At 37.2% G+C, this 23,919-nt stretch overlaps 1 protein-coding gene across 1 annotated transcript in view; it reads right to left on the bottom strand.

The window, feature by feature from the left end:
* The window catches only part of dcdc1 (doublecortin domain containing 1), a 366,393-nt gene that overhangs the window by 149,770 nt on the left and 192,704 nt on the right, over window positions 1-23,919 (bottom strand). The window contains exons 14-17 of the mRNA XM_062979386.1: window positions 15,047-15,172; window positions 13,419-13,524; window positions 4,783-4,923; window positions 3,160-3,278 (exon numbers count right to left, since the gene is read on the bottom strand). Of these exons, the coding sequence (XP_062835456.1) occupies window positions 3,160-3,278; window positions 4,783-4,923; window positions 13,419-13,524; window positions 15,047-15,172 (492 nt within the window). The remainder of the gene's footprint in view (window positions 1-3,159; window positions 3,279-4,782; window positions 4,924-13,418; window positions 13,525-15,046; window positions 15,173-23,919) is intronic.

Raw genomic sequence — 23,919 nt, 5'->3', positions numbered from 1 at the left:
AGATACAGTGAGATTTGTTGGAGCCAGAGTGTAGAATATTCTAAATCAACATTCTGTCCATCTGGGCTTCCTGATTACAGTTTTAAATGAAGAATTTTAAAAATCTGTTGTCTAGAATAGAGAAGGTGTATTTTGTGCAGTTAGGACTTTGTGAGAGTGGACGACCAGGATATATATATATATATATATATATATATATATATATATATATATGCCTTTTTGACAAGGTCTATCATATCGGCATAGTGCAATGATTTGATGGTCTCTCAGTCTTAGAGGAAGACAATGACCAATCTCCAGGGAATAAGTCTTGCCAAGATGGCCCTTCAATGAGACTCCTATAAATTGGAGTTGACTTGTGTTATATAACAACAATGATCATATCAAGAACTAGAATAGCTATGGTTCCTTGTTCATTGACAGGAACAAGAGTAGTCTAGTTGAAGGGCAAGGCAAAGCACTTAAGCCATGGAGAAATAAAAAGCTTCTTCTTCTTTTGTAGGATATATACATTTTGAGTAAGTGTCCTATTCACTCACATTTATGGTTTTGGTGTAACTTGAGACAATGTCACCTGAAGATGAAATAAATGCTAAACAAGATTTCCAAGAAGCAATAGCAACTTATTTTCTGTGAAGTGTGTACAATGGGCCCTTGATATGTGCTGAGGTTTGGTTCCATGTCCCTCCCCCCATGGATACCAAAATCCATGGATGTTCATATTCCATTTTGTACAATGTTGTACCTTATATAAAATAGCAAAGTTTGCTTTCTGGATATTTTTGTAATATTTCAAGCCATTAAAATATTGAATCCATGGATACAAAATGTATAGATGGTGGGCTCAGAAGGAGGGTGACTTTATATCTTCATGGAGTTTTTGCACACTGCCAGTGACTGTAGGAGCAGAATTTTCGGCAAGTTGTTATCAAAAACAACAACTGTTAAAATGGGGCAATAATAGGTATGCCCCAGTCAGTCTAACTAAACAAATTGATTTCCATGGGCTAAACCATAATTTTGCAAAGAAAACCACTGGAAAAACAAGACTTTTGAATTAGTTGGCCTAGTATTTGCAGTCACAATGGTTTTGAAATGTTGACAGGTAATCCAAAAGACCAAATGACCAAAAAGTTTGAAAACATTCATCAAATGCTCAGTTATTCATTAATACATAAAATAGAAAAGACAGCCCTTTTTCAGAAATGTAGAGCTTTGAATAGTGTTTACAAGTACAAATTGTGTTACAAGTTTGGAATGTCTCGCTCTGCCAAGGATGTTTGGGCTTTAGCAATTTGCCTATAATCACTACAGATTTATCATCTGCTACATTCTTAGACACTGCATAATGCTCTATAGGTTATTTGCAATTTTATCTACATAGTCATTATTTTAAAATATCCTAGTCATCTATTAAATGTGTTGTACAATCATTCTTCTGATGGAATATTAAAGTATGGTGGGGACAATAAGCCAGGACAATATCAATTTATAATCCTAGTAAGAAGCATTTTGTATTAAACAGCTTAATACAAATAATGACTTTCCTTTAAAAATATCTTGGAAATCATCAATATTTTACAAGCTGGCAATATGTCTTCAAAATTCTGGTTTATCTCTGTCCCATATTTTAGTTCATAACATTTTCATTTCATTTCAAATAAGAAACTAAATATTGATAGCATGTTAAATATTCTTACAAGTTAAATTTATGGAGATTTACAAAGGACTGGAACATGCTTTTGATACTATCTTACACATCAAATATATCAGGCAGTATTTTCTGCTTTAGGGAGTTCAAAGCTACAAGGTACCCTTAAAATATAAAGGTCAGGATCTTACACAGGGAACTATGTTTTTACAACTAGATTTTGCACTGCTAATTTTACTTTGCAGAATGAGGTATCCAATCTATATTTGTACTACTATAGCCTATCCTCCCCCTTAACAGGAGGGATTGTTAAGTATACCAAAAATTCTCACCCAAATGCTGGGTTTGGTTGTGCCACGAATAAACTGTCCACTACTATTGTCTCCCTATGGCAGACCTCTGCCATAATACAGTTCTTAATAAGATTGCAGATTGATTCTGCATTTTAATAGATTCTGTCTTTAAGACAGAATTAACACAGGTGTTGCTTATATAAGTGATGTGATTTTTGAAGTGATAAGTACCATATAGCATTTTGATTGCAAACAGTAAGGCTTACTTCTGAATACACATGCTCAAAATTTCAGCAACAGCTTACTCCTAAAAAGACTAGTGGGCACTTCATTTGTCTACAGAGCCAGAGTTTATCCTGTTTCACATGTGGTTGCACTCCTCAAATCTGCAGTATGTCAGTGCTCTTAGATCCATCTGTGTCAGTGGAGGTCCAAATAACATAGAGCAGCTTTGACTAAGGCTGGTACATGGGTGGTGACCTCTTCCAGACAAAGACAACATGTTCTAAGACCATCTAATATCAAATTCTAGAGAGAGCTACCATTAAACATTTCTGAGAAATACTATGGGAAAGATTAATAAGGACCTACTTAGTCAACTCTTCAAGAGTACCCCTGGTTCCAATTATGGGTCTGTTCCCAAGAAGCAAAATAGTGATGCACACCTTTAAATTCTACCCAGGGTAGAAAGGCCAGTGAGAAATCCCTGAGGTGTGATTTATACTGCCGTTTATTCCAGGATCTGATCCCAGATTATCTGCTTTGAACTGGATTACATGAGTCTACACTGCCAGATAATCTGGGATAAGCAGATAATCTGGAATCAGATCCTGGGATATAGGGCAGGGTAGATCCAGCCTGAGTCTTCACACTCTATTCCAGATTAATACATAACATGCCATGGGTTTATTATTTTCTTTTAAAGGGCAGAGACTGTTAAAATGTCACTATCCTGATGTATAGTAAACATAAATATCACCTTCCTCCTTCTCTTTTTTTTTTTTTTTTTTTGTTCTCTCCAGGCTGTTTCAGAAAGAATCTTCACAGTTCATTTAAAATATGTCAAGAAGGGAATGTCTGAGAGAAATTCATTATTTCAAACGAAATGGTAGGATAAATTAGATATTATACATTCTTAAGCACTAAATTACACAATATGTAAAGATGCCTTTTGGTAACACTTGAAGTATCTCTTTTATTAAAAAATATCAATACCTTTTCTGTAGGTTTAACTTATAGCCTTCAAGAGGTATGCCATCCTGCGTCACAGCTCTGATTGGATGACCAACCGCCAGACAGCTTTGTACTATAGCTCGATTTAGAATCATTCCCGTCTTTCAATGAATGGGGGGAAAGGGTTTGAATAAGTTAAAAGAACCAGAAAATTCAACAATGTGTTACAAATAGAGAGGTCATTATGCCTGGATAGCTCAGGATATTAACAGTTGGAGAAACTGAAATACTATCCACAACTTAGCAGTCAATGAGCCCTGCTCAGAATCAGTGATCTTCTGTACAACAAGGGTGGCATTTTACAGTTCAGTGCAAAATAGAACAGACCCTTGATATCTTCATTTGTCCTTTTCCTCTGCATATTTCACAGTGCAACGATTTAGGGTCCATAACGTGTCACTTGCCATACTTATAACTACAGAGTTTACTTGAAATATGTATGCACAGGGAAAAAAGTTCAGTGAACTGCAAAGATTGCAACAAATCTATCGCCATTGAGTCAATTTAAAGTTTTACCTCAAGTCTGAAAAAATATTGGTTAAATATCTTTAAAACATTTTGTTTTAGAGACAGCAACTCCATAGCAAATCTATAGCTTTAAGAGTGTTGTTATAAGTGCAATCTTGTCATTGCCTTTTTTCTCTCTCTTTCAAATATTAAGGGTGAAATTCTAAATAGTTTCACCAGACACTAAGGCCCTCTAAAAAGCAATGGGGCTTACTTCCAAGTAACAATGGCCTTGACTTGGTTTCTGTTAACATTGGCTATTAAAAACCAGGCAGTTAAATTAAATTATTTATACAAATTAACCATGGTTCTTGCTCACAATTTATATCTGATCTCACCATTTCTATTAAACAAGCTGCTCAAATCTCCCAACTTCTATCTACAGCCCAATGATTTGTTTTTATATTCATTCTCCAGCCTAGCAAGCACAACATCAGGTTTAAGGGTTCTTCACTGGAAGTACTCTACAATGAAGTAGCATGGCATTAGCATCTAATTTCAATTGCTTGTCTTCAAAAGGCAGAAGATACAATTGTTCCTGAAGATCCCCACTTTATAACTCCCTGCCTGTTTTGAGATCCGTTTTCACAGTTCCATCACTCCCACAAGGTAAAGCTTATGGAAACTGGGGAGAAAGCCTTTGCAGTGGTGACCCGGGCTCTTGAATTTCTTCTTGTGGGATGATAGGTTTCCTGCCCATGTTCTCTTTCTGCCAGTAGGTAAAAATCCTTTTATTTACCCAGGCCATTGTCTGTTAACTGGGCATTGCAAAGTTCTTTTAATTGAAATAGGCTATATGTTTCATCATTGTTACATTGTAACTGCCTTTTAACCATGTTATTAAATTACTATTTTAATATCACTGTATTTTTTTTAAAAAAACAATGTTTATATCATCCATTTTTAACACTTACTAACACTTTTGTATATGATCTTAACTTACCATGTGAGCTGCCTTGGGTTCTACATTTGGGGGAACGGTAGGGTAGAAATGAAATAAACACAACAAAATAGAGGAATAAACTACTGCTTCATATAGCATACATGAGTCCATGAATGCATTGTTCAAATTAATGTTGTTCCTTTTCACAGTAGTACCTTTGTAATTGCCCACATATTAGGAAGTGGGAAGCATGCAGAGGCTGGTATGGCTGGTATGAGATCTTGGTTTCTTTTGGGAATGTTTTTCTTCATATTTTCCATAGTTGCTGACACGAGGACCACCATTTGGGGATCAGTCTATATTCAATAACAGAATAATATAATGGATACTTGGCATCACTAAAAATACATACAGGAAAATCATTTGTCATTGCAGTGGGACATCGTTTTACAGAAATCTAAACTGAGTATTGTTGAGAGCACAAGGGAATTGTATTTTGTTATATTGATTGTTTTGAGCTGTCTTTCCTGAACATTTTCTTCATTATGGATATAAAATGCAAGCCAAATAACTCAAAGTACAATCCAATATCTGAATTGAGAACTAAGCTCCACTGAGTTGAGTGGGATTTATTCCCAGATAAATCCATACAGGATTGTAACCTAAATAGGTATATGGAATTAAACTTTTAAGCCTGAATAGAAATGTACACAGAAAGGGGAGTTACAATCCCCATAGACATTATTGGGGGGGGGGGGGTGGTATGTTAAAGATAATAGCACAGAAGTTGTAATTCAAATAATCGTAATAATGTACATGGATCACTTAAACACCCTAAAGCCAATACACTTCAGTAAAGGCTAAATAATATTGCATTCCAGGAGAATTATAACTTTGAAATAGCATACTCAGAATGCTTTCACACACACATCACTACCCAAAATGATCCTCAGTTTGATATTACCTGTTAGCCAGCTGCAACAGTGCCAAGGAGGGAAGCCCCACTGCTTTTCTACAATGGGAATGAATGCTTTTGTAATCCCACACTAAAGGTTGAAGTATTTCAAGCAGCACATGTACTTGCCCTCTGTATTCTAAGTTGCTATCAGAGACAACACAACTGTGTAGAAGATTGTTGTAGATGGAATTAGAGAGAGATATCATTATGATGTGCATAGCACCTGCTGTAAGTCCCCGTGTCCTCTTAGCAATGCCACTGGCTTTAATCTTATCACATTTGATTTTGTGGTGCAGTGGGGAGGAAATATTTTCCTCTTGTTATTTATTTGAGGTTGGCATCCAACACTAATACCATGCTGTTCTTTATTATATCCTATAATGCAGGATATTACCTAAGAACACCAGATAAAGAAAGAACACCACATCCTTCTAACCCAGCTTCACGTGATATTACAGTTCCCAAAGAGCATGAAGCAACAGTCACAGATAGAAGGAATAATGGTATTAATGTTCTTTTCTTTCATACTTCTTTTATACTCATAACTATATTTCTTTATATATATCCCACAGTATAGGACTGTAAAGGCAAGGTTTAGGCCTAAGTGAAAATGTTCTATCCTGCCTAATAGATATACAGATAGTCCACAATTTACAAACATCCAAATTACAAACAACTAATAGTTAAGAATGGGGGTTATATTATTTCGTGTCAAAAGCATTGCATAATAAATGAATTTAAAAGTGATGAAATAAAGGAAATCACAAGCAGCTAAATAGTTTTAGACCAAAAGCGGGCAACAGTGACCGCATTGTCAGTAGCTTTAAACAACTCCTCCTCCGTACATGAGGCAGGACATTGTGGGCAAGCATACATATGGGTGGCTTTCACAATATTCAATCTTATTTCTCTCACAGTTAGCAGCAACTTCCTGTCACACATCAGGAGGGGCAATGCCAGCTAACTTGTAGAGTTTATCAACAGGTGTAGGTTTAAGGCATCATGTGATTATTCTGCATGTTTCGTTCAGTGCTATGTCCACCTGCTTCACATGGGCAGACTTGTGCCAGACAGGACAGGCGTACTCAGCAGTTGAGAAATACAAGGTCAAGGCTGATGTTCTTATTAATTGTGGGTCTGCACCCCATGCACTGCCAGTCAGTTTCTGCAGGATGTTGTTGCATGCAGCTACTTTGTGCTTGGTGTTCATCCAGTTTTTCCTATATGTTAGTGTTTGATCTAAGGTGACACCAAGGTATTTAAGATGGAAACAGTGTTCGAGCTCTTGGCCTTCCCAAGTAACTTTCAGTTTCCTGTTGGCTTCACGGTTACGTAGGTGGAAAGCACACACTTCTGTCTTGGAAGGGTTAGGCTTCAGGTGATCCTCTTTGTAGTAGCTGGAGAGATCTTTCAAGGCATTTGTGAGTTGGTTTTCAACTGTTTCAAAATCTTTTGCTTGTGTTGTTAGGCCAAGGTCATCAGCATATATACGTTTCTTGTAAACGGCTAATCTTTCCAACCCAAAAGCATTGCTTTTAAAAAAAAAAACTTTTAACATTTTAAAGAATGGGAGTGAGACAATATGAAGTGAGAGAAATCTGCTCCTCGGAAGGGAAATGAATTCCTGGAAGAGTTATCATGGGGAAAAGGTGTCTCTGCTGGACCTTTATCACCAAATCCTTGTTTCCACAATAAGCCATTTTTTTCAAAATCTAATTCTCACAGGGAAAGGAAGTGAGGTGAAATCTTCTGAACAGTTTCACTTAAAAATGTGCCTGTTCCAACTGACATATAAATTCAACTTAAGAACAAACCTACAGAACCTATCTTGTTCATAACTTGCGGACTGCCAGAATATAAATCTTTTATTAATATACCAAAAATTTGAAACACCACAATATATGTTAAAATCTATATATTTTCAAAACCTTAATCCATAGCATAGTTGAGAGAGAGGAGTCAATTATCATACACACAAAAAATAATATTTCTGTTCACCCTCAATCATTGTAACAGTTTCCTACACAATATACATGAAAACAATTCTCACAAATAAATGCTTTGCCTGATCTTCTCTCCCATCAAAATGGGGAAAATATACATAGTTTATCAGTATAACTGATTGAATTTCAATGTAAATTTGTAATTCTATTCTCTACATTTCCATCAATCTCTTCAAAACATGTTGTAATCTTGCATTTCCTCAAATCAAGGGGTATTTAATAATTTTAGGTTAGTTGCGAGTCCCTCAGTTTGGGGCAAGTTGATCATGTGGGCGATTGCTGGCCAATTATAGGCACTTTTGGCTAATTCTAACTACAGTAGAGTCTCACTTATCCAAGCCTCGCTTATCCAAGCCTCTGGATTATCCAAGCCATTTTTGTAGTCAATGTTTTCAGTATATCGTGATATTTTGGTGCTAAATTCGTAAATACAGTAATTACAACATAACATTACTGTGTATTGAACTACTTTTTCTGTCAAATTTGTTGTATAACATGATGTTTTGGTGCTTAATTTGTAAAATCATAACCTAATTTGATGTTTAATAGGCTTTTCCTTAATCTCTCTTTATTATCCAAGATATTCGCTTATCCAAGCTTCTGCCGGCCTGTTTAGCTTGGATAAGTGAGACTCTACTGTATTTGGATTCTTTTCAGTTGGGTTCTAGGCCTGGTCTGAGGAGCAAATTACTATGGTAGCTCTGTGTTATGCCATTTGCCAAGAGAAAGGAATAGTGCATCCCCTTTAGTTCTCTCAGTTGCTTTTGATACAAACAACCATTATATCCTTTTGGGAAGTTCTCTGTTAGAGCTAAACTCATGATTCTAGATAAGTTACCTAACTACATAACTACCTTAATTATGTAACTGAGTGGTGTCCTCCAGCCCAATTCCCCAGTTCTGACTCACCAGGTTCGTTCTCATGTCAGTTGGGACACAGCTGACACTTCCATTTCTTCTTGCACATCTCAATTGTGATAATCAGAAGCATGATCCCTGTCATAATTCCCCGTTGCACCAAAAATTACTCAGTCAGAATTTCCCCCTGTTTTTAAAGTGAATGTACCCCAGCGTGTAGACAAATGGCAGAAGCTGATGGTAGGAAACTGCTATTCTGCAAACTGGAACCATCATTTTGATGTTTCTCAGCATTCTTTTCTGTGCCCCTTGCTTTTTATTCTATTTGTTTAATTTTATTTACATTTCACCTTTATGATATTAGGACCCAAGTCAAGTTTTAAATTTAGAAGCAGATGTCATCCTATGCTTCACATATCATCAAGAAGAAGAGGAGACAATGCAGAGCTTGAAAAACCCTAAAGGTTAACAGTAAAGAGACTGAAAAACAGTTCTACAGCTACACCTCTGGGTAAGTTGTGCCAAAAAGATGGAGAATTACTGCAGTACAGTTCCCTTGAGTTCCTTATCTGCCAAACTGCCCAGGAGCATACCATGATCAATGATATAAAACAATGCTATGAAGCCCATTGGATCCAACTGGGATGTGTTCCTGTTGTCTAGTTCCTGAGATAGATCATCAACAAGGTTGTTTATTTTCTATTGCCAGAATCCAGACACATCCCAGAAAGCATGAATTTATCCTGCTAGAGCCACTCTAAGATCTTACTTTGAAAAGAAAGGTTAGCAACTGTTAGTTATCTTGGATGGTGGGATTCAGGGAAGATCTTGCAGCCACTTTATTTATTTATTTCATGTCAAAAGCATTGCATAACAAATACATTTTAAAATGATGAAAAAAGGAAATCACAAGCAACTAAATAGTTTTAGACTAGAGGGACACCCTTGCTGCTGCTGGAGGAACATCAAGAGGAGTGGTGGTTCTCGTGAAGCCCTTCCTTGATTTGAGTCTGGTGGGAGGAGGCTGGTAGTCATGCAGTGGATGGCTTTCACAAAAAGCATTGGATGAATTGCAGCTACTTGTTTTAGAGAAGTTGAAACTCAAACCTCCTTCAAAGAAACCTGTACAATCTCCACCCTGTAAATGGCAAGTATTGTTCTAGCAGCTTTTAGCTGCCAGAATGGACATAGTTCTAATGAGCAAGAGGTTGTCCTCACTCTTTAAGCAACTTGTTCACACCCTCAAGCTGAATAAACTGAAACTCATTCACACGATGCTGGGTAACTTCCAGCAAGGCTCCATCCTGGCTCCATTCTACTCTAATAACCTACAATGAGGCCAGCACAAGGGGAGGCCAAGCGGCAACACTTTCTCCCATGTGATGTGGAAGTGGCAATGCGGGGCACGGGATGACAGTTTCCTATGCTCCTCTACGGATTTGCCATGCTGCCCAGAGAATTCCTCCATTATTGCCCATGTTAGGGACTGCAAAGTCAGGACACATTTGAGCAACTCTCCACAAAATGCTTTGCAAATTGATCCCAGCAGCTTTCTGGGAACTGCGGAATACCTTGATTTCTAGGATATAAACAAATGCCCTAGACTATGCAAAACATATTGGACTGAATTATATGGTAATCAATTAGAACAGGGACAGCAGTGAATTTTGTGCTAGGTTCTTAAATTGGCCCTTGCCTGGGTGAGCTACATTTGCCCCATATCTTCTTCATTGTTAATTTAATCAACTTCCCAAGCACTTTTTACAGTCAAACAGATAGATTCATATTTAATGAATGAGATTTCTTATTTGAATGTTTGGATCATCTTTACTTGTGGCATTACAAGAAATAATGTGTCCTCAATCTGTTGCCCTGTACCCTAACCCTGCAGAAACGGAGAACAGTCTGATAATATATGCAATAATTCACAACACTAAATAATTAACCCAAATGAATTAAACTTATGTGGTGGACATCCACTTGATTTATTTACTATATGCAAATTGTGGTATATAGTTGTCAAAATTAAGTAAATAAAATCTGAAAAGACAAGCATACATACATTCATGTCAACGAACATTTTATCTGGTTCCTGTAAATGTGTACTTCAGATTTAAATCCCAGTGCTTTTATTATGAAACCCACTGCCAAGAAAAATATCCAACATTCACAAAAATACTGCTTCCAACACTGTCTTTATCAAAACAGACAGCATTCACTGATACTTGACCTCACTTCCTCAACAGTGATAAAAGAGCAACATGCTGTAACTGTCTGGGTTATCTTTATCCCCAAGATTTATGAATGTGGATTATGTCACAAATTTTACTCTGCTGGAAGGGTTTTGCCTGTCTATCAAAGATTAAAAACAACAGTCAGGGGTTGAGCATGATCTATACCCAACCACAGTCTTAATGTGTAGATATCCAGAACATAAGACTTTTGCCTTTTTAGTGTATAATTCTTTTAGTGTTATATTCATTTTAGCAAGCCTTAACATTTTTTCTTTAATTTAGATTTAAACAATTGTTATTCAAGATAAAAAATTAAAATTTTCAGACAAGTGTTGACACTTTTTAAGCACATTTTTAGATTTAAAAAGTCTAACTGTCCATACTGGAATCTCAGCTATGATGTCTCTGTTGAGTGAAATGCTTGGCTCTCTGGTTTTAATTCTTAAATGTTATTTTTCATTACCAACAAGCAATATTCCCCCTTGCCATGATTAAAACAGAGTTCTGTATTCAAATTTTGCTTTATTGAAAGTGTAACCATAGTACACATCGATCACACTTAATTAACAGTAAAGATAAGTAGTCAGTGATTTTAAAAAAGCACGCATTGCATTAATAATAATAATAATAATAATAATAATAAATAATAAATAAATAATAAAAGTGTTCGACTTGTGGTTTTGTGAAACGAAATCCAGCATATCTATCTTGTTTGCTGTGTCATACAACGTCATTGTGTCAATAATAATAATAAATCTCCGCTATCCAACCCCTTGCCAAGAATCTCTGCTTCTTGGCAGAGGGTTGGACTGGATGGCCCATGAGATCTTTTCCAACTCTATGATTCTATTATTCTAGTTGCAAAGTCGTTAAACCATTGCTGCTGCTGCTGTTGTTGTATGCCCTCTGATTATTTTTGACCTACTGCAACCCAAAGGCAAACCTTGCATGAAAATTTCTCAATAGGATTCATTTAGAAGTGGTTTCTTTGCTTTCCTCTGAGGCTGAGAGTGTATGGACCTTATCACACTTGGGACTTTTGGCCCTTTTCTCCTCTTCTGGGATGGAGCCTGCTGAGCGCAATCAGCTGATGCTGGCTTGGCCAAGACGCTTCCTCGTAAGGCGCTTCTTCACCACCAACGAAAGATGACTTGTGTTTTGGGTAGCTCCAATGGAGCTACCTGCATTTTTCTGCCCTTTTCCCCATCTGATGGAGGAAAGGGACAGGGTGCCAATGTGCCTTGTTCGGTTCCCTCTTTTTGACAGGGGAGGGAGGGGAGGAAGGGCCATGAAGCACCCTGCGCACCTGCCTTTTTGCCATCAATTGCCAGCAAAAACGAAGCAATGGAGAGTTAAGTGTGAAGAGGTCCTATGATTTGGCTAAGGTCACCCAGTGGGTTACCATGACCAAGTGGAGATTCAAACACTGTTCTGCAAAGTAACAAAGTTTTCAGCATGGCTCACAACAACATAAAATAGTTTAAAATTCAGTACTGATAAAAGTATAAATATACAGCAGAAACAGAATGTTTAATTCAATGTAATTGGGTATACATGATTCTAATTAAACTTCATAATTATATTTTCTTGCATCTTGTATGGAATAAAATCTTAACTAAATATGCTGATGTCAAATGCAAGTTTGAAAAATATTCAAGTCATGTTTGTTATTATTAATAGATAAATTATTATAGAACCAGTAAATGAATTAATTCTTTGTTTTTAAATATGCCTATTGATCTGTAGTTATTCAAAGACTGATATTTAAAATACATTAAATATATTCAGCATCAATGTGTCCCAGATTTTTCCATATAAAAATCCTTAACACTATTAACCATTTTCATCCAAGTTAATCTCCTAAAATACCTGCAAGGCCAAAAAAAGGCTAAAAATAGCATTGTTGATATTATGGGTAAATCTGAGTTCCCCTAAACATTGCAGTAATCGTGGGGAGCCATATGACTATGTAAACACCATACAGTTCTATTGTGATGTTTACGCTGGATCTACACTGCCATATAATCAAGTTTCTGAATCCAGATTATCTGCTTTGAACTGGATTAAATGAGTCTACACTGCCATATAATTCAGTTCAAAGCATATAATAGCCAATTTTATTTAATTAATTATTTTATTTAGGAGATTTCTATGCCACCTTTCGTCAGGTGGTGCACATCATATTAAAATATACATCGTAACATAAAACCAAAGCTAAAAACAAATGTTAAAAGTTCCAAGAATGCTCCACAACATCATCCATATCAAAAAAACAAAGTTAAAACCAGTTCCAAATTCCCCTTATTACCATAAAGTGCTTAGTTAAAAGCTATTTCAATGGGATAGTTGCAGATGGGCTAGCTGCAGATTTGTGGTTTTTTTCCTAGCCAGAATCAGGGGTGGTGATCTTAAAGAATTGCACCACTGCTTATGAAACAGTCAATGTTATAGTTCTGCAATATAATGATGCTCTTTTTAAAAAAGCTCCCCGGGTATTCCTGTAATAGTTAAACAAACACTCTATTTTAGAGGAATGCCGATTCTAATTAAAATCATGCATGCCCAACAGCAGCTAGTGAATTGGTTTATTAGCTGACACACATAAACAGACTCTGCTAATATTAGTAGAGGCAAGTGTGGATATTTTCTACCTGTACTGGATTGTTTTCCATTGGACACACATTCCAACCTCTTATGACCCAGTAATTTTATCCATATTCAGAAAAAACTAGTCAATTTCTTTTTAAGTTTTATGAAAGTCAGAAATATTTGCTTTTATAGATGTCATCATTGCTCACCTTAGACCGCATAAAATAGCTGTTTGGATCCACAGCTGCCAAGGTGTGATGTTCCTGAAGACTGGTTAATCTGAGATTGTCTGGGAATCCATTACAAGCTTCCCAACTGAAAATAAGTAGTCAGAAGTGGTTGCTATTTAGGATTTATATAGTTTAATTACAGATATCACTTTATTTCAACAACATCTATAGTAGCGGCTCCCAACCTTTTTGTAGTCGCAACCCCATTTTAAAGAGAAAAAGTGACCTGTGACCCCGATACATTAAAATAGACTTTTTAATAGGGTAAATGAATTTTTAAATTTTTCATATTTTCATAGCTCACCACTGTTGGTTGACCCCACAGAAAACCCTTCATGACCCCATTTGGAGTCACAACCCATGGGTTGGGGACCACTTTTTTGTGTCAGGAGCAACTTGAGAAACTGCAAGTTGCCTCTGGTGTGAGATAACTTCGCTGTCTGCAAGGACATTGCCCAGGGGATGCCCAGATGTTTGATATTTTACCATCCTTGTCAGAAGCTTCTCTCATGTCCCAGTATGGGGAACTGGAGCTGACAGAGGAAGCTCATCCACTCTCCCTGGATTTGAACCGTAACCTGTCAATCAGCAGCCCTGCTGACACAAGGATTTAACCCAGTGCGCCACCAAGCCCCACTGATCTATAGGAGTACTGAATCCACCAATATGTTGTGTGATCACAACATATTTGATTATTCAGGGGAGTGTCTTGAATTCCAGCCACTTCTGCTCTCTGACTGCAGTCCTTCCAGACACCATCCAGAGTTCTTTTGGATGGTCCATTGTTCTTCAGTAAGGGACTGAAGGGAGCTGCAGTGAGGATGGGGAAGGAAAAATGTATTGCATGAGATGAACTTTATTTGCCTTAAGGAAAGAGTATGTAGAAACAACCCTTGCCCTCAAGGAAGAGTAAAAACAAAGCTTACCTCATCCCCATCCCAATCAACAAATAGCAAACAAGAGCACTGCATTTATTTAAAATAGCTGCAATTTTGATATTTAGGATATGCAATGAGAACCTCCTGTTTGTTTATTAAATAATGCAGGCAGTATATGAATCCAAGCTCCCTGAATGCACTTTATGCCAGATTCAAAGCATGAATATCACCACCCAATTATGTACATGTTTAAAAATGGTACTGTACTATATTTAGGCCAGTTTCACATTTTATTCCTTTGAAATTTATGATACAGAACAGAAGATCAGCATGTTTTCAGCTCAATGCTATGCATATACTGTACTAAGAAACGTATTTAGCAGAGCTCAAGGCAGTTTATTCCCATGTACACAAAAATATAAAGTTGCAATTTGCAGTTCTGGCACTAGAATCTTATCATTCCTTATACAAATTCTCAATAAATTTTATGTGCCACATCCTTGTGTTTAATTCATACTTTTAACAGAAGCTGAAGACTTCTTCTGTTTATTCTTGAAACGGCACAGTTGCTGCATGTTTAATGATATATAAGCCAGTTTTTTATGATATTTAAAGTAACAGCTGCAAAAATCCCAACATTTTAATCTTCTTTCTCTTCCCTTCCCCTTTGATTCCCCAATCTTAGGCTTAGTGGATCAGAAAACTCAAATAAAACAGGAGTTAATGTACTTGTCACTTCCAGGCAGCAAATCAACAGTGGGATCCAGAAGTGTTTTATAAATAACTGTGATGCCATTCTTTTCAGCTGCAGTCACTCTGTCAAAGGTCAGACTCAGAACAGGATTTAAGGGAGACCTGAAAAATGGAAACATTATCAAAGATGACCTTTTGGGGGGTGAGGGAGGCATCAAGCAGCTGCAAAACCAATAATTATATGTATATAGAACAGTGAGCATAAGAGCTGAAGTTGTTAAGAATGAATCCAGCCATAAGATGTTCAAATTTATACTGTTTCTATTTGAAAGTTTTAGAAAATCATACAGTAGCAACAAGCACCTTACTGCAGTCTCAGGTGATTTTACATTGGGAATTCAATATCATCACCACAAGCTTGTTATCTTTATTAACCTATAGGTTACAGATAGCAAGAAAATTGAATTATTCCTGAAAGACCGGTTCATTTCCATGCAAAAATAGCTACTGACAAATTAGGGGAGGGAGGATATTCATGCAATGCCTTACAAAACTGCAAACCATTTGCAAAATAATGATCAATAACTAAAGTCATGTTTGCCCTGGAAATTTTATTTTAATAAAATAAAAGTCATGAAATACCTTCCCTTTTTAAAGAAGAAACAACATACAGAGATATAGTTTTGCATAATAATGTAATAATACTAAAAAAAAACTTTATTTATATTCCGCCCAATCTCCCCGGAGGGACGCAATAACAATACACCCATAATAAAGCTTGTCTTTCAGTAAAGCTTTGAAAACTTGGTTTTTTCAACCTACCTTTGACTGAGGTGAACAGTTGATTGAGTCCCCACCTGTTCCTATAGCACAGTCTTTTGCTCCTTATCACAGATAGCCATGATTAGATCTCCTAATTCGCTGACGATTAAAATTACCTCTCCACCAAGACTATGGACTGAAGCGCCATGATGTCACCTCTTTTAATGGCCATGCTTTTTGCTCTGTTGAAGCTGTGTTATTGACCTACTGTGATTGTTATGTATTTTATATTGTTGTATTTTATATTGTGTATTTTATACTGTTGTATTCTATTGTATGTTGTTGGGCTTGGCCCTATGTGAGCCATCCCGAGTCCCTTCAGGGAGATGGGGCGGGATATAAAAATAAAGTTATTATTATTATTATTATTATTATTATTATTATTATTATTATTATAAAAATTGATAACCCAAAATATAAAAGTAATGACTTAGAAACTAAAATTAAATAAAAAATAATCTGTTATAGCAGACATAAAAAATCAAACATAAGTAACACTCCTGTAGCACTACAGATCTACCTTCTATCAGGGCCATAGCCAGAAAAAAATGTGGGGGGAGGCTTTTTTTAGTGAATCATGAAGAATAGTTTTATAATGCAAAATAATTTAGAAATCAGGCTCCATCGATAAACTTCAGTGGACACTCATGGGGATTTGGTTAAACAGTTAAAATTCATGAGTAAACCAGGTTTTTTTTAAAAAAAACCTGAAAATTTTCGGGGGAGGGGGGTGGAACAGCCTTGTCTTCTATAGATATCTCAAATGTTTATATGTAATGATAGAAACATATATAGGTTGGAGATTTTGTGGCTTTCTATCCTCCAATTGTAGCACATAGTCAAAAGGGAAACATTTCAATCAGCCTCCTAAAATTCTGGCAGTTTGCAATCCCTAAGATTATGCAACTTGGATGTCTGCCTGTTTGCTTCCAATTTCCCCTTGAATCCTATTCAGAGATTCCAGCAATTACAGTGAGTAACCAGTAGCAGAGGCTTAACTGGACTGAGAGACAGTAAAACTTTGGGGAAAGATATAGGAAATACAGTACTTGTGAATGGGGTAATTACCACTTTGATTCCTGAACCATGGGACACAATAATTTCTTGCTTATTTAAGAACTATTACATCTGATGTCACTTTACAAAAGTCTATCTTTGGTTTTACGAACTACATGATTTCATGGAATAGTATTTCAATATGGTTAAAAAATGGACAGTTAGTTTCTAAATCAGAGAAAAGCAGGTCATAACATAAAGAGGATGAAACTGTTCAGAGAAACTGTTCTTGAACAATCTTTTCAGAAGAAAATATAAAGAAAAACACTCTTCAACTTAAAAGTAACAAGGTTTTTCTTTTACTGGAAAGATGGTTAAGTGTGAAATGACATTGTTATGGGTTTGAACTTGTTTGAAGTAACTTTTCAAGAATTCCTTAGTACTCAGCATCTCTGATTTCAAATAATTTTATAATAATTTTATTTTTATATCCCGCCCCATCTCCCCGAAGGGACTTAGGGCGGCTTACATGGGGCCAAGTCCAAGTAAAACAGACAATGTAAAAACTCAGCAATAAAACAAGTCAATCAACAATAAAACACATCATAAAACAAATAAGATCACAAACAATAAGCATACTATGATAAAATCGTGGGTTGGCTCCATAAAAGAACTGGGCCAAGGAAAGTTCAAGAAGTGTCAGTTACAATCGGGAAGAGGTAGATACCAGAACTATTGTGCCATTAAAGTGCTTTATTTTTTTTAATTTCGTGTCAAAAGCATTGTACAACAAATACATTTCAAATAATGGAAATTAAAAAAAAAAGAAATCACAAGCAACTAAATAGTTTTGGACCAAAAGCGGGCAACAGCAACTGCATTGTCTGTAGCTTTAAACAACTCCTCCTCCGTACATGAGGCAGGGCATTGTGGGCAAGCATACATGTGCTGAGTTGTTTGTTCAGCTCCACAGTCACACAAGGTGGAGGATTCCTCCAGGTAGTGCCACCTTGCCAAGTTGTCTTTTGATCAGCCCACTCCACTTCTGAGTCTGTTCAGGGACTTCCAAGTTGCCCATTCTTGGTTTGCCCCTGGAGGAAGACCCTCTTGGGGGGCCATCCAGTTAGAATTGCCAGGTTTAGCTGCCCAGAGGGACACCCTTGCTGCTGCTGGAGGAACATCAAGAGGAGTGGTGGTTCTCATGAAGCCCTTCCTTGATTTGAGTCTGGTGGGAGGAGGGTGATAGCCATGCAGTGGGTGGCTTTCACAATGTCCGACCTTTTTTCTCTCACCGTTAGCAGCAACTTCCCGTCGCACGTCAGGAGGGGCAATGCCAGCTAACTTGTAGAGTTTATCAACAGGTGTAGGTTTAAGGCATCCTGTGATGATTCTGCATGTTTCATTCAGTGCTATGTCCACCTGCTTTGCATGGGCAGACTTGTGCCAAACAGGACAGGCATACTCTGCAGTTGAGAAAGACAGGGCCAAGGCTGATGTTCTTATTACTTGTGGGTCTGCACCCCATGCGCTGCCAGTCAGTTTCCGCAGGATGTTATTGCGTGCAGCTACTTTGTGCTTGGTGTTCATGCAGTGTTTCCTATATGTTAGTGTTCGGTCTAAGGTGACACCAAGGTATTTAGGATGGAAACAGTGTTCGAGCTCTTGGCCTTCCCAAGTAACTTTTAGTTTCCTGTTGGCTTCGCGGTTACGTAGGTGGAAAGCACACACTTGTGTCTTGGCAGGGTTGGGCTTCAGGTGGTTCTCTTTGTAGTAGCTGGAGAGATCTTTCAAGGCATTGGTGAGTTGCTTTTCAACTGTTTCAAAATCTTTTGCTTGTGTTGTAAGGCCAAGGTCATCAGCATATGTAAAGCTCTTTGTGAGTGGTGGTTGTGGCTGATCGTTCGTGAAGATATTAAATAAGGTTGGTGCAAGAACGCTAGCTTGGGGTAAGCCATTCTTTTGCCTCCTCCATCTGCTTTTCTAGCCCTGAAACTCCACATAGAAACTGCGGTTTTCTAAGAGGGTCTGGACAGTTTTTATAAAGTCAAAGTCCCGGGTGATATGGTAGACTTTATGCAGCATTTTTCTATGTTGCACCATGTCATAGGCTGCCGTAAGGTCCACAAAGACTGTTCCCGTAATGCAGCCTTTCTCATAGCCTTCCTTGATATGTTCAGTCAGATGAAGAATTTGACCTGTACAGTTTTTCCCTGGTCTGAAACCTGCTTGTTGTGCAATAAGCTTGGGTTCGATAACAGGTCCTAGTCGATTTAATAGCATCCTCTCATAGACTTTATATAGATGACATAAGAGGGAGATTGGTCGATAGTTCCTGGCATTGGAGGCATCTTTACCAGGTTTTAAGATGGCAATTATCTTAGTTTTCCTCCATGCTCTGGGAATCTGTTTGTGTGCCAGGCATTGATTGTAGAATTTCAAAAGCCAGTTTTCAGCTTTGGGGCCCAAGTGTTTGATTTGCTCCATCATCAGGTCATCTAGGCCAGGTGCTTTACCAGTCTTACATCGCTTGATGGCTTCTCTGAGTTCTTTCAGGTTTAGAGGAGAAGACAACTGGTGGGTTTCAAGTTCTGGCACCCTGTTGATTTTCATCTTTATTCTGCTGCAGTTGGTTTTCCCATTCTGAATTAGCTGGTGAGCTAGCTGATCTGGTGTCACGTTCGTGTGTCCAGGGTTGACCAGAGGGTCACTATCCAGGCGTCTCAGCAGTTGCCAGGCTTTTCGGCTACTCTTGAACATGTCCAGGTTCTCAAGCAGCTCTATCCAACGGTCTTTCTTAGCATTAGCTAAGGCTGTAGATAGTTTTTGACCTGCTGCTATAGTCCCATCACTGTATGGGTTTTCATGAAATAATCTTATTCTTGTAGCTGATTTAGTGATTCTTCGTTTAGGCCTGGTAGGTAGCTTGTGCGACAGCCTCTAGGGATTGAGAGCCTTGAGGATCTTTTCACAGCTTCTACGAACAGGTCATAATTTTCTATAGAAGGTTCTATATCAGAAATAGCAGCTTCCAAGGTCTCTGTAAACTTTGTCCAGTTAGCTTTATTGAAGTGATATCTTCTGCGGAATGGGACACTTTTCGGTCTTACAACTGCATATGCTACGCAGCATATTGGTCTGTGTTGTGTGTTAGGTATTGGGTTTAATACCCTTTTGGTGCGTTGGTGGCTTATGCTTTCCTTTACAAAAATCAGATCAGGGTTATAACCACGCTTCCATCGGCCGCTATTAAATGATGGTGGTAATTTACTGTCATGAAGAAGGCTCATTCTACTATTGTCGGCTCACGTTAGAACTGCTTCGCCATTTCTATCATCTTCGTCATAGCCCCAGACACAGCTGTGGCTATTGAAATCTCCCACAACAAAATGGGCTTCATGATTGTGGCAACTGGTTGGGGGTGTAAAATAGAAATCAGCCCCAGGTGGTTTATAGAGTGATGATACGGTGCAACTATCAATTTCCACAGATAAGATTTCAATGTTGTTCACTTCTGTGAGGGAAGTTGCAGAGATTGCTACACCAGATCGTACAAAAATGGCACTGCCATATTGTCTGTGAGGTCGTTCCACTGCCAGTTGCATTCCAAGAATTTTTGGTCTTCTCATTGTGATGTCTCTGTGTGTTTCCTGTATACATAGGATGTCACACGAGATGTCCTCAGACATTTTGGCTAATAGTTCTTCCTTAGCAAGTGACAAACCTTCTATATTAATAGACATAATCGTTAGCAATGGTCTTGATAAAGACCTTTGGTTTTCATCCATTCATCCAATGCTTTTGGGTTTGGAAAGATCGGCCGCTTACAAGAAACGTTGCCCAGGGGACGCCCGACTGAATTCACTCAATCTTCGGGGAGGCTCTTTCTCTGTCCCCAGCAATTAAAGTGCTGTGGAAGGCGTACACAAGAAACTATGGCCGGCTAACAGAATTAAGTGCAATAAAGATAAAACAGGCAACAGGTCGTTCCTTTACTATGGAAATTAGTCACCAAAGGTCTGCTGGAAGAGCCAAGTTTTCAGGCTCTTCTGAAAAGTAAGGAGGGTAGGGGCCTGCCTGATCTCCCTGGGGAGAAAGTTCCAGAGCCGGCGGGACAGGATGGAGAAGGCCCTCTCCCTCATCCCCACCAACCATGATTCCGAGGGTGGTGGGAGCAAGAGAAGGGCCTCCCCCGACGAGCAAAGAGACCGTGCAGGTTCATAGGGGGAAATGCGGTCACGAAGGTAGGTGGGTGCCAAACCGTTTAGGGCAACAAAGAGATTTTGTTATCTTCCCAACTTTGCAACAATGATTCTTCAATTTTAATTACTATTGGTTTCAGTGTAAATGGCTAAAATAACATTCTGCAGGATGGAGAAGAAGGTGGGTCCTGAGAGTAGATAACATACCTTCCCCCTTTCCAATAATGAATGTGTTTGTTGGAGTTGTAAAGAAACCTAGTTGAGAAACAGATTTCTGATATATAGACGTAAGCTAGTCTCTTTGGAAAAGGGACATTATATGGTTTTACTTGAAGTACTCATAGAGTTGAAATTGCTCTCTGGGGATCTAAGAGAATGATGGGTTCCCTTGACGTTTTGATACAGAATTTGATGTGAATGTTGGGGTGCTAGTGAACCTCCACCATATATGCAACCTATATATGTACATAAAACAATAGCAAATGCCTTTAGTGATGTCCTTCTAAGGATGATGATATGACTTCAGGTACCTCCATGTACCTGGAATCAACCTCCCTTCCTTCACGTTCTTCTCAACCTGGTTCTTATAACATCATGCCTGATGAAGAAATGGGAGATTTTGACCTTTCAGTTGGCCTTAAAAAAGTATTACACTAATATGGATTTGGGAACATTGAGAGTGAATGACTATAAACAAATAATAGAAATCACCGGGGTTTTGTTTTTTTTAAAAAAAAAAAAATCTCCCTTCTAGGGATATGGAATATTCATGTATTTTATCATCCTTGCTGGAAAAAAGGTGTTTGAAACATTACCAAGAAAACAGGGTTAGGTTTCATATTTGGAGACTTTTTTGCACATAAAACTTCTTTTCTGAGAAAAGATTTACACTGTGGTGCAGGAAATTGTGTAAAATGTTGCTTTTTCACAGAAAATAAGTTGGCTGAGCAAATAAAAGCCACATTTTCTAAACACAAAAAAACGGGGGTTTGAGCAGAAAAAGTCTCAAACTATTAATAGTCATGAAGAATATTCACATGCAACGAAGAGAAACTTACAAATTAAGGGGGTGGGGGGAGAATCAATGAAGATCTTCATCCCCCTACCCCTATAAATTCTACAAAAATGTATTTATTATTATGACTGTATGTTTCCTTTGCCAGAATGATAATCTTGAATGGCAATAAAAATTAAATATACTTTGTCAATTTCCTTTTACTTTGTATGTTTGCTACATCTAATTCCATTTTGTGTTCAGTTATACTATATCTTTTGAAGTAATGTGCCTTTGTTTCTTTTGCCTGTCTTTTTCTTTCAAAATGCAATAGTATACAAAATGGTAATTTTAAATAATGTAGTAATAATGATTAAATTTTGTACCTGAAAACAAGCAACTTCAGAAATGTGCTTTTAAGTTCATTTTGGTGAAACCAGACTTCAAAAATACATCATTTGAACAGCAGACAATGTTTAAGAGATTACAGTACTTGCTTACAAGTAACATTTCTGAAAAGATGTTTTGTTTTCCACAAGGGAAAATTGAGTGACACTCCTTCAAAGAAGAATGATTATTTTAAATCTGTGTCAACACAAATACAATGCCTATTCCTCTAGATGTGAAAGAAAACATTTAAAACATGTTATAAGGGAGAGAATAATACTATTTCAGGCATTCCCTATTAAAATTTTTGCAATGTTTCTCTTTTCTTTTCTGGAAGACCAGTTCAAAACAACCAGCAAAACACAACAAAGAAAACATCACTTTTTATATTTCCCTATTTAAAATGCAAAACTTATATTCTTTTCATAAAACTATGCACATTGCCAACTTTAATAGCTAGCCAGATTCTAGTTGGGAATAGAGGGAGGAGGAGAACAAACATTGTCAAGGAGACGTCCTGCTGACTGCTTTTGTGTTAGGATAATTGAACATAAACACATTGCAAAAATAAATATTTCTGCAGTGTGAGTATGTATGTGTGTGAAGGCAAACTAGCTGTTGTTGAAAACAATATATATAAGAAAACATTACTCCATTTTGGAAATGTACTGGGGCTCACTGCTCTCAGATGATCCTATTATGGCTGAATCTACATAAAGTTATATCCAGTTTATTTAGAGTTATACCCATAAAAAATCTTAAGCAAGTGAAAAATAACAACTATCCATCAATTAAAAAAATGATCCATTATATATTTTGCAAAATGGAATATGGGAAATTTTGTGAATGTATAAAAGGCAATACCATCTTAAACAGTCAAACGGATGCAAAACACATTACACAACCATGAATTTTGATTTGGAAGATTTACCTTGCGAAACAAACCTGTCATTTGGGATCACAATCTCTTGATAAGATCCAGTACTAGCATTTGTTTAATTTGAAACATTTTATTATCAGCACAGTAATAAGTCCATTACTGAACTGGAGAGAAATACCATGAAATGATAAATAAACAGAAAAAATGTGTTTAATGAAAAAATAATCTATCAGTGTTTGTCATTAACTAGGCTGGGTTTTTTTCTCCTTAACAATCAACAATGGGCCACTAATGTCTGTATAAGATACACTAAACACACATACATTTATTGGGTAAAATTATCACTCATAATAAATTCTTTAAGAAATGCTTTCGTTTTGTGAGTGATTACAGACTCTAGGTACACAGGAAAAAGTCTAATCAGAATGTAATTTTACTGCCACAAAAGATGCCACCATAAAAAGCATACCTTATTGTGTGTCCTGTAAAATATAAACTAAAATAAACCACAGATCCAATTCTCTTTATATTACATGAAAATACATTCTAAAGGAGAGTCCAAGTTAAAGGATCACAGTAATATGATTTTGATTTTCAAAACATGGTGAAAGAAAATATCTATGCAGTGTAA

The sequence above is a fragment of the Anolis carolinensis genome, chromosome 1 (assembly GCF_035594765.1).
Source record: "Anolis carolinensis isolate JA03-04 chromosome 1, rAnoCar3.1.pri, whole genome shotgun sequence".
Classification (NCBI taxonomy): Eukaryota; Metazoa; Chordata; class Lepidosauria; order Squamata; family Dactyloidae; genus Anolis; species Anolis carolinensis.
Note: the sequence above shows the minus strand (reverse complement) of the source record. Positions and strands in the feature narration are given on the sequence as shown.